Below are 11,470 nucleotides of genomic sequence, written 5' to 3' on the forward strand. Positions count from 1 at the left end.
AGAGAAAACATGATCGACTCACTCGAGAACACACGACATCGGTGTAAAGAAACGAATCTGTGCGCACCGAGCCACTCGTTCGAATGCACTTGGTTGCATTCTACACAGAATTCGTCGTTGATCACGGGGTGGAAAGTACAAGAAGAAGGTTCGCTGGCATTCACGATCGATTTATTAGAAATCGCCGAGTATCGTTAATGCAAAGGCAACTTTCTTCGACGAATTGGATTGCTATTGAAATGTTTCTATTAAACAATTACGATTTGTAGCTGATGGATTTCATAGAAGGTTATTTACTTACTGCGTTTCTTGAGGATTCCAAGATTTTCCAAGTAAACTGCGTTCCAATGTTTTACGTATTTCTATAGATAGAATATAAGCAATAGCTCGCGAATACTTTCTTAATAATAATAGTTTGCATTTTTCTTCGCTTGATCTCTTAAAATTCATCGTTCGATCATCGTTCGAACAGATTCATCAGCGAATGCGAATTCCCTGCCTTTGCGACACCTACGAAACTCGTAGCGACAGTTCGGTTGGAAGATCTTGAATCATCGAGAGATTTCTCGTAACGTCAAGAATCGCATGTACGCATAGTCACTCAACAGTCAACGAGGAATCTGCCAAAGTTCTCATATCTTCGGTATCCGTTATTCGTTCGATAAAAACGTGAAAGAATGATAGTCTAATGAATAACTTGAACCGATTGACTGACAGGATTGTCGAAAGGGGTCGGTTTCATAAGGTTCGACCAGCGGGTCGAGGCCGAGAGGGCGATTCAAGAGTTAAACGGTACCGTTCCGAAGGGCTCATCCGAGCCGATCACCGTCAAGTTCGCCAACAATCCGAGTAACAACAACAAGGCGATACCGCCGTTGGCCTATCTGGCACCGCAGGCGACCCGACGATATGGCGGCCCGATCCACCATCCAACCGGCCGCTTCAGGTACATTCCACTGTCGCCACTATCCAGGTACCTACTCGCCTCTACTCGCTCTACCCAAAGATCTCTCTCTCTTACTCTTTTTCTCTTCTTCTTTTCTACCTTATTTTCTTCTTCACCTTCTTCTTCTTCGCCTTATTTCCATTTACTTTGATTCAGTTTCATTTCCTTTCTCCGATTCAGTTCCTTTTTTCCGTTCCATTTTTTAGGTTTGTTTAGCGTCTCGTTCAATAGAGCGCATACTCGGCGTGATCCATCGATCGATTGATAATGAATGAAGAAAGCTCAACGTTTAAATTTGATAGTTGCTCGCAACGATAGTGACCCGTAGAGTCTTTAAAACGATCGATCGATCGATTCGCTGTCTGTCTCTTTCTCTTTGTTTACGCACTCACCGTTTAAGTACCTGAGTACACTGCAGGCTCCTCCTTACGCACCTCATCTACCATACGATATATTACCTCGTCTTCATATTTTCTTTTCATTTCTTTTCTTTTTCTCTCTTTCATCTTAGATTCGTCTATTCGATGTTCGACTACGTGTGAGCATGTTTCAACGCGATCAAAGTTTCATCTTGCCCGTCTCTTAAGTGCACATTTCTCATCGAGATTTTAGTTTATGGTCACGTGTTTTCTTTCAAGAAGAATGGTCGTCGCGGTTATCAAAAGTCAAATTTTCAATACGAACGACTTTGCACTTTCGTTTAATTCGAAATTTAATAAACGCGATCGAGAATTCATGCGAAAAAGATCGGAGCAAATATGCATCAGAAAAATATGTAGATCAGACAGGTGCTACCAGTCGGACAATCGTTGGAAACCTTTTAATCGAGCGTAGAATCGACGTTGTGATATCAATATTTCACGATCAGCTGTGACACACGGTGAAACGCGGGAATGAAACAACGTGTATCGAGGTTTAATCTAATCGAGACCCGTGTTAATTAAAATCACTGGTAGTTACACGTAGAACGTCGTCCGGCCTTTCTTCATCGTATCATTAGCACCAGCGATTATTCCCTTGATTTCTTCTATTACTTAGATCGTTTTCTATTCCATTCCTCCGAACATCACCTATCCAATCGCCCTTTCCCAACGAACGAGTGGTACAAGGTGGTCTCTAAAGTTAATTACCAATTACCTAGATGTAAGTCTATTGATCCAGAAAAAAATCGCATTTGATCGCGCATGAAAGACAGAAGACTGATCCTTGACCACTCTGGAAACATGGAGGAGCAAGGCACATACAAACGTTCTGTTATTTCTGTAAGTTTTCTTGGTTTTGGTCTTCGCGATCCACGGTAAGCTGGCTCGTCGAAACGATTTTATTCTTTTTTAGCACGATGGTATGATTGAAACGACGATGTGTGACAGAAAATTTGTCGAATAATTTCTCATTCGTAGAAACGCGAGGAAGGTTTCGTGATGCTTGGAAATGCGTTACCGTGGATGCGAGGCTGACGACGAATTCGATTAAAATGGAGTTGAGAAACGTCGATAACAAAAGAGACTAGAAAAAGCAATTCTCGTCTCTCCTTCGTTCCGCGTTTCTGTGCCTCTGCAAAACACTACGCGTGCCATCACAAAAAATAAAAAAAAATAAGAAAAGAATTATCATTCAGAGACATGATATAACGAACGAAGATGACGATAAAGACTTTCCCTCATCATGTCATCGTGTCATTTAACTTGTTTAACAACCGGATATCGAGCGTACTTCAGGTCCGTCTGTCTGTCCATGTCAGTCAAACGCGAGTAAACTTGATGACGGAAGACTCGTGTAACGTTGGATCGATCGAATCGAACACGTACTAAGATTCGACGATTCGAAGTGTGTCAGTAAAAAAAAAAAAAAAAAAAAAGAGAAGAAAAAAAGGAAGCAAAAAGGAAAGAAATATGAAAAAGTAGATTAATGCGCTTCGCTTTTTTCGCTTGCCTCTATTCCGTACTTTTTTCGTTTCCTTTTCGATCGATGCCGCGTCGCCGCAATCTTTTTTTTTTTTACGCTTCCTTGTCTCTCCTCTCCTCTGAAGAAAAGGGAGAAAGCTACCCTGAGAAATTCCATTTTCTATCTATTTTATTTTCTTTCTTTTTTTTTTGACAATCTTTTTTCTTTTTTCTCTTGTTTCTCTTTGTTTTCTCTAGTTCTTTCTTAATCTATCTTTACCTCCCTGCCTGTTGCGTTATCCACGATGAGAAAAGAAAACGGAGAGGCACCATAGATGGTAGTTCCGTGCGAGGAAAAAGAAAAAAAAATGCCAGAAAAAAAAGATAAAACGGAAGCACAAGGAAGCGACTGACTCTTATCCCGATTTTATTGGCTCATTCCCGGAGTATCTCTCTTCTTACGTTGTTCTTTTTGTGTTTTGTTTTAGCACTGGCAAGGCCATGCTTGCCATTAACAAAGGCTTACAGAGGTCAGTATTTTTTTCGTTACTACCACTACGTTCCCTCCCGGTTTTTCATTTTTCGATGATTAATTTCTGTTCTTGCGTGGCTTCGTTCTTTTACCTTCCACACACGCTCCGCGTTAAAAATTTCATATGGTCACACCATCTTTCATTCGACTTTCATTTCATTTTTACGAATTGTTATCAATACAGTTAAATTATATTTAATCGGAATAAGTCAAATATCGAATCGAAACGAAAATCTTCATCGTTATCGTTAGAGATTTCCGTTCAATGTTATGATTCGTTCTTTTAAACGGCCACGTTTTATATTTTATATGAAATTTTTAAAGCCTTTTTCTCTTTCCCCCTCGCCTCACACTATTCTATTTTCTCTTCTCTTCTTTCTCGTTGCCTTTCGTTCCGTTTAATTGTTGTCCTTCAAACGCTTCTCTGTCCACCAAACGTCACAGAGCATATCTTAGCGCTTTCTCGAGAATGCGAATCGATTCGGGTGTACAATCTCAATTCATAACGTTTCTCATTTCCTTCGATACTCGAACGACAAAAAAGAAAAAAAAAAAAGAAAATAAAAAGAAGAACAAGCAAAACTTGCCTTTACTCTCTTTTTTCAATTACCTCGTTTGTTTTTTCTAAATCATCTCTACGTTCTGTCGGAGGCTCTTTAAATTTATTCTCAGTTTCGCGAGTCAGATCTAAGTTTCACTCTGATTTAACCGATATTAGAAATAACCGTAGAATTTTCATTTTTCCTCTTTACCCGCTAGCTTTCAAGCTTTTGTATAGTATCCTGACAAAAGTAATATAGTCTAGGACTGTACAGACGGATTTCGACCGATTTTTCAATCGTCGTCGAAAGAAGAATAAAACAGATTAAACAGATTCTCGCGAAACTACAGGTCGCCATGCCTGGCGAGAAAATAGAAAGAATATAACAAAGAACAGAGAAAAATATTGCAAATAGAGACTCGAATCAACGTTCCTCGACAAGCTCGCATTTTCTTCTCCTACTTCACTGTTTCTTTTCTTTGGTTCTTTGCCTTCATCGATCGTGTTCGACTCGAGATCGTGCACCTACGATTTCTCGGCCTCTCTGCCGACGATCACAGTCAATCCCTCTATTCGAAAGCAAGAATAAGCGATAAGAATTAGCGCACGATGAGTAGTCAGTAATTAGAAGAAGAAAAAATTACAATTAAAGTTGCAATGAACGCACAACGTAACAATGCACGAAAGACACGATTCAGTTTGCATCCGCCGATAATACAATTAATTCGATAGCAGAACAACGACGATATAAAGCAGCGATATTTGTTGAAAGACCACCGTGTCACTGAATCGTTGGTGGAGATCTGGGAGCGAAGCTAGGCGCACGATCTTTGAAAGAGCAATTACGTGGACTCACGTGAACCGTATATATATATACATATATGTATAAATATATAGGTATATGTATTTTTGTTGGCACACACCAATGCAAGAGAATCGCACTTGATTATGGTTAGAAAATAACGCACCGATGTGTCGACTTTCGTAGTCTTAGAAACGATCGATCGTCGATCAAATAAATTGCGATATTACTTTTGATATTTGCATAGGCGATATGAGAATCCATGCCTCCGTGGTTCAAGAGACATTCGCTTCGATCGAACGTTTCTGACAATCCTCGGAATATTAAACGATAGTCGAACGAGTGTGTATGTATCAGCTAGTTAAAAGAAAACGTGGATTCTTCTTTCACGAAGGAACGTCTCTGTTCTGCGACCTGATCCAATCGAACCTCTAACTTGATCAATGGTTTTAGATTCGATCATAGATATCGAGGAACTGATTTATCTAGCAAACAATTAAAAAATAGATAAAAAAGGAAGAAGATATCCTCTGGATAAAATGTAGATGAATGAATTTAAAAAAAGAGGGTAGGGGGGGCAGAAAAAGAAGGGAGATACCGATGAATCGAGTTTGGGGTTCATTCGAGGTGTCGTTAAAGAAAAAGCCACCCCAACCAACGAAATCGCGTTGTACATACGCGTGCGTATAAAAGACGCGGTTCCTAACGAGCGTTCGTAACGAATGCCTGCTTAATTACTGTCATCTCGACCCTATAATGAATACTCACTGAGATGTGCCCTGTTTTAACGCGGCTTGTGACGTCAAGTAGGTACGTAGATTACATTTTTACATCTCTGTAAATATGTCCTGCCTCGATGTGTTTTCACCTTCACATCCGTCGTTTCGTAACTTTCAGCATGCCGATTAACGAACGTTTGCATGCGAATTTTCCCTATTTTATTTCGCGATTTTTCCCGCTTTTTCGCTCCTTTCGTTCCACCATCACTCTCGTTCTTCCCTGTTTCTTGTCTTTTTTTTTGTTTTTTTATTTAATTAAAAGTTCCATCCGGTAGCCAGCGTCGAGACGCGACTTATTCATTTGGACCGCTTTTACCGGTACAATTGCATGCAGCCTTGCGCAACGATTACTTTTCCCGTCAAGGATTCGAAATTAATTACCACGTAAGTGACGGTTTTTCGCGTTGGGATAATTGGTCGGATAACCGACGTCGTTTATCTTTCCGTTCAGATTAATTTGTACGTAGAATATTTTTGTTGAATAAAATAACGCGAGTGATTTCGTACGGCACTACTTGCACGACCTTAATTTATTCATACGATTCTTTTGCGATAGTAACATCGAAGGAGAAATTAGTGTTTTGTGAAAATCTTTTAGTTGAGTCGCATTTGTTCGAGACACTTTAAAGTTTACAAACTAGCCACGTAGCTCTGTGTACACGATCAAATTTGTTCGTAATAAAAGAATCTTGTCCGAGATTCTTCCATACGAATAGTCAAAGAAGAAGGTAGCAGCGTTGAGTAGCGCCGTCGACGAACAGAATTTCTTTCGTAAATAACTATGTACCGTGTAACAGAAACGAAAGCAATCCCGATCAATTGGATTGCGTAGATTAACGGCGTTGCTCCGCCAGAGCGCAGAACGTTTTTCTTGCCTTGTAACGCGAGCGCGAGGTAAAAAGGGAAACCCATGGACCAAAGCACGAGCACAAGACCGGTCGTCGATGGGCATACGTTTTCACACGATCAACTAAACTGTTTCAGGTACAGCCCGCTGGCAGGCGATCTCTTGGCGAACTCAATGCTACCCGGGAACGCGATGAACGGTTCCGGCTGGTGTATCTTCGTGTACAACCTCGCTCCAGAGACCGAGGAGAACGTGCTGTGGCAGTTATTCGGTCCGTTCGGCGCCGTCCAATCGGTCAAAGTGATCCGCGACCTGCAGACGAACAAGTGCAAAGGCTTCGGTTTCGTGACGATGACCAACTATGACGAGGCGGTGGTCGCCATCCAGAGCTTGAACGGTTACACGCTCGGTAACCGGGTTCTTCAAGTGAGCTTCAAGACGAACAAGAGCAAGGCGACGTAGAACGACAAGCAACAGCACCAGCAACACCACGATCACCATCATCAGGCAGCAGCAGCGGCAGCAGCAGCAGCAGCAGGAACAGCAGTGGCAGCAACGCCAGCTGTGGCGGCAGCCGCGGCCGTGATCGGTCAAGCGACCGCAACCAAAATCGTGCTCGGTTCAACGACCGCAGCAGCCGCGGTGGTCGCCGCGACAGCGACCGCTGCTGCTGCGGCCGCGGCTGCGGCTGCGGCTGTGGTCACGCCCGCGACCGTCCAAGCGCTCGCGACTGCCTGTGCTTCCACTAAGAAGATCGACCACCACCATCTCCCTGTCGATTCCGTGATCGACACCCTGAACAGTCGTGATCGCGGAGCAAACCATCATAACAATCAGAACTACCATAACCAGCATCAACAGCAGCAGAATCACCCGTTCAAAGATTACCTGGCCGATGTGTCCAAATACGAAAAGATGACTAGGGCTCTGGCCTCCTCGAAGAAATATCGGTGGGGCAGATACGACTACGAGAACCACGACGACGAGTACAATTCCGAGTAATATTCGAAGGATGCTGAGTTCTCTGGAGAATATTCGACCGAGGGATGATGGAAGGAAAAAAGACAGGAGCAGAGTGAGAGAACAGGAAGAAAGGGGAGAATGCTAAGAGATACTCGTGCGTGTGTGTGCGTGTATACGTGTGTCTGTACAAGCAAGGGTGCGATGCATATGCAGTAGGTGCGCGTGGCTGAGAGGGAGAGGGACGTAGAGAGACGAGGATGAACAGACAGCGAAGACGAAGAGAGGTAGGTCGTGGTACGCGATCGCTCGCCTGATATTCCTAATTATACATCGTGTGCAGGAACGAAGAGAAGGGTAAAGAGGAAGCTTCGCTTTTTCTTTATTTCCTTCGTTCGCCTTAGCTTCACCCTCTCCCTCTCTGGTTACTCGTTTCTTTTCTCCCGCTGTTCGTCCACGACAGAAGGTTAACGCGAGGTCCTGTCGGCTTCGGTAGCTCGCGGAATTCGCGACTGTGTCGCTTCATTCCCGCGGCTTGGGCGGAATAAACGATAAGATGAAATCGGACGAAAAGAAAGGAACGTCCGTAGCGACCAAACGTGGCTCGTGCGACTGCTTGCGAATATTGTACATACATATTGCCGATTTATGTATATGTACGCAGATACACGAGCCATGTAATACTAAATATAATAATAATAACGTTACCGTATCGATCGACAAACATAGAGGAGAAAACTTGTCATGAAAATCGAGTTGGCGAGAGAAATAAAGAAAGGACGAAAGTTCCCTTTACTAGACCAAAGAGTCACGACGACGTCAGGCTGTGAGACTCGAGCAAAATTTATAAAAGGCAGGGCCTGATTGATTTTTTTTCCTTTTTTTTTTTTTCTAAAATCATTGACAACTCACGACGTAAGAGAAGCGGACAAGAAAACGGGACAGTGCCTCGTGTTTTCCCGATTAGATCGACTACGTGTGAACTCGATGGAAAGGATCGGTGGACATACATATGGAGGATGGAAAAGAGTGCGTAGTAGTAGGTGACTGTAGGGGAATGGTGTAGAAAGGAGAGACGAGTGAGTAGAGAGAGAATAGAAGGACGTGGCGAGACAATACAGACGGATCGCGATCGAGGACGGGACGGGGACGATCGATAGATCGATCGAAATACGAAAGGAGGCAAATCGCTCTCTGGCAGAGGATATAAGAGAAACGGGAATACCAATAGTGAAAACCATGACACTGATGCATGTGAGAAGCCTCGCGTTCGATTTTTAGGATGCGAGGCAAGCGCCAAAGAGAGCGGGAGAACTAGTTGTTAAATGCAGACGATCGATTTCCCCTTTTTCTTTCTCCTGTTTAGCCAGTGAGACTAAACGTACTTAAAGAATCTAAACTTTCTTAATCCGTAGTTAAATTAAGGACGAGTCATCATTCGACGAGTACCGAAAGACGAAGTATAATAATTATTACCTATTTAAGAAGATATTTTAGGGCTTATGTGCTATACATTACAATGCGATGTCGCGAGAATTCGAGAGATCGAAACGTCATAAAAGTGACCCGAGGGATTACGTCACGTTTCCTGATAACGTAGCAACGTGTTGTATCTTTTCTTTTTGCTAGTCACGAGCTCTTGTACTTCTCTGCCGGTTGTCCAAAGAATATTCGATTTTTCATTTTCTTTTCGTTTTTTTCTTTTTCATTTTTTTTTTTTTTTTTTTTTTTTGTTTCTTTTATTTTTCTTATGTATAGATAATACGTACGTATAAGAGAGATCTTAGTTAGTACAAAGTGCTTTCTTGAGTGCAGAGTCTGATTTTATCGAGCATCGCGTATTAGTGTCCTTCGAATGTGCACCGTCCACAAACTTGGACGTTTTAGAAGAACTTTGTCAGCCAACTTTTTAACAAAAAACACACACCCACTTTACACACACGTACACGTATACATACAAAGACATTGCTCGCAGCGGGGAGAAAACGAACAAAGAAGGGATTCTTCCTCCCCGTCGCAGCGAAGATGGTCCGATTTTTATAAACACGAACGTTCGATTTCCCTTTTTTAACGAAAATATTGAAAGAAAAAAAAAGTCCAACGTACAAAATAATATTTCATAGAGACGGTTTACTTATACATACGGTACGCAGATTGGACGCGTCGTGTCTTTTCTTGCAACGAAGAAAGAACGAAAGATTAAACGAAAGAAACTCTTCGCGACGGTGCACGAATATGTGATACAGACATGATGTTGAAGTACGATCGACGAATGATTTCCGGATCATCGGGAAACACGTGTCTAGTCTACGTGCAAAGAGGCGTCAGTGAATAGAAAACGGCGCCGCGTGTTAAGAACCTCTCTCCACACAGAGAACGAGAAAACTCTTTTTCTTTAGACTAGTAAGCAAATCAGACAGGCGATTTCAAAGAAGGTGCGTTTTAGGTGGTACGATGTATAAGGTAAGCGAACCGTTTCGCCCGCGCTAGCCCGTAGAAATAATTCCCCTGAACGGGACTAATCCCAATGTACTATCGAAAACCGAAAACCAAATCTTCTTCTTAGATAGCGAAGAAAGACTAATTGGATAGAAGAATATCGAATTACGTTTTATTAAATACGTACTAGCTTGTAGCGGTGATCGGGACTAGCGCGAACGAACATGGATCGTAAGTACTTAATCGTGAGTAAATTTCGAAAATTTCTTAAGCTCCTAGGTTTAGTATAACGCGACAGAAAAAAAAGCGTAGCATATATATATATATATACACACACACACATATATATACACATATATATATGTTGTCCTATTTATGTGTACCTTCTTGTGTCTAGTCCGGGAGCGAGGAACAGGCGGTTCGTTTGAAAGAGAATACGCTCTCTAGGAGCACGACGATATGCACCTGTCCTCCCTCCCCCAAAAAAAAAAAAAACGTAATTTGAACCTCAGCAACAGATGCTTTCTGCTAAGATTTTATTTTATTTATTTGGAAAACTCGTGAATACCGATCGATCGCGCGTGACGCGTACACCCTTCGGTTCTTTCGATCGGGTGTTGTTGGACGACGCGATCGACGCGTCCACGGGGCAAACAAGATCTCGATATTAGTGCAAATTATACACTGGTCGGCTGACAAAAAGCAAACTGGCGTCATCGCGTGCAGTGGCGTGTGTTACAGACGTCAGAGATAAAGGAGAAACGATTCGCCCCTCGTTGCTTCGATGCTTCTTGCGCCGATCATGATCCTTGGTTGATTTGCTGCGAGGGTATGACAAAATGATAGTAACACGACTTTAATCGAAGCAGGATAGTTGCGTAACTGGATACAATGGTGCGTATAGGAGATACCACATACACAATTGTAGCTCGAATGACTTTTGGCGAAGCGTGAGGATTTCGAAGGGGGGACGTCCGATAACCCTCTAAACGGGGGACGAATCGCATGTAAGAAATCAGTTTCAATGTTTTCTAATATTAAAACTATAAATTTTCTCCTTTTCATAATTATTATTACGTATATTAATTATACTTATTATTCTGGTTATTATTATTATTATTATTATTATTATTATTATTATTGCCATTGTCATTGCCATTATTATTATTCATTATTATCATCATCTTCGTCATCATCATCATCATCATCATCATCATTATCACGATCATCGTCGCTATTATTATTATTATTATTATTATTACTATTATTATTATTATTATTATTATTATTGCTATTATTATTATTACTATTATTAATTATGATCGTATATAATTTTTGTGTCTCTCGTCTAGTAGCTACGTGTAAAACCCTAATGCCTTTATTATCTATCTAATTTTTCGTACCACTACAGAGGAAAGGAACGTCTTACTCACTTTATTTAACATCATACTACCGTTACTTTCTATCAACCGCTATAACTACTTGCTATAACTATTACTATTATTACCACCACCACCATCACTACTACTATTACTTACTATTACTACTACTACTATTACACTACCGATACTCCTACTACCTCTCCTACTACCATTACCACTACTACTACCACCACCATCACCACTACTACTACTACTACTACACTACTACTACTACTACTACCACTACCACTACCACTATCACTACTACTATTACTACTACTACTACTACTACTACTACTACTACTGCTTACTACTACCGA

The 11,470-nt window shown here is 41.6% G+C and overlaps 1 protein-coding gene across 15 annotated transcripts in view; it reads left to right on the forward strand.

The window, feature by feature from the left end:
• Positions 1 to 10,208, forward strand: part of LOC100649079 (ELAV-like protein 2) — a 40,896-nt gene extending 30,688 nt beyond the window's left edge. For 6 of the 15 annotated variants that reach the window (XM_048406566.1, XM_048406558.1, XM_048406561.1 and 3 more), the window contains 4 exons: positions 718 to 973; positions 3,318 to 3,359; positions 5,512 to 5,514; positions 6,468 to 10,208. In XM_048406566.1, coding sequence (XP_048262523.1) covers positions 718 to 973; positions 3,318 to 3,359; positions 5,512 to 5,514; positions 6,468 to 6,792 — 626 coding nt within the window. In that variant the 3' untranslated portion in view covers positions 6,793 to 10,208. The remainder of the gene's footprint in view (positions 1 to 717; positions 974 to 3,317; positions 3,360 to 5,511; positions 5,515 to 6,467) is intronic. The other 9 variants (XM_012310639.2, XM_012310649.2, XM_012310647.2 and 6 more) reach the window with 7 other exon arrangements.
• Positions 10,209 to 11,470: the final 1,262 nt, after the last annotated feature.

The sequence above is a fragment of the Bombus terrestris genome, chromosome 1 (assembly GCF_910591885.1).
Source record: "Bombus terrestris chromosome 1, iyBomTerr1.2, whole genome shotgun sequence".
In the NCBI taxonomy this organism is placed as follows: Eukaryota; Metazoa; Arthropoda; class Insecta; order Hymenoptera; family Apidae; genus Bombus; species Bombus terrestris.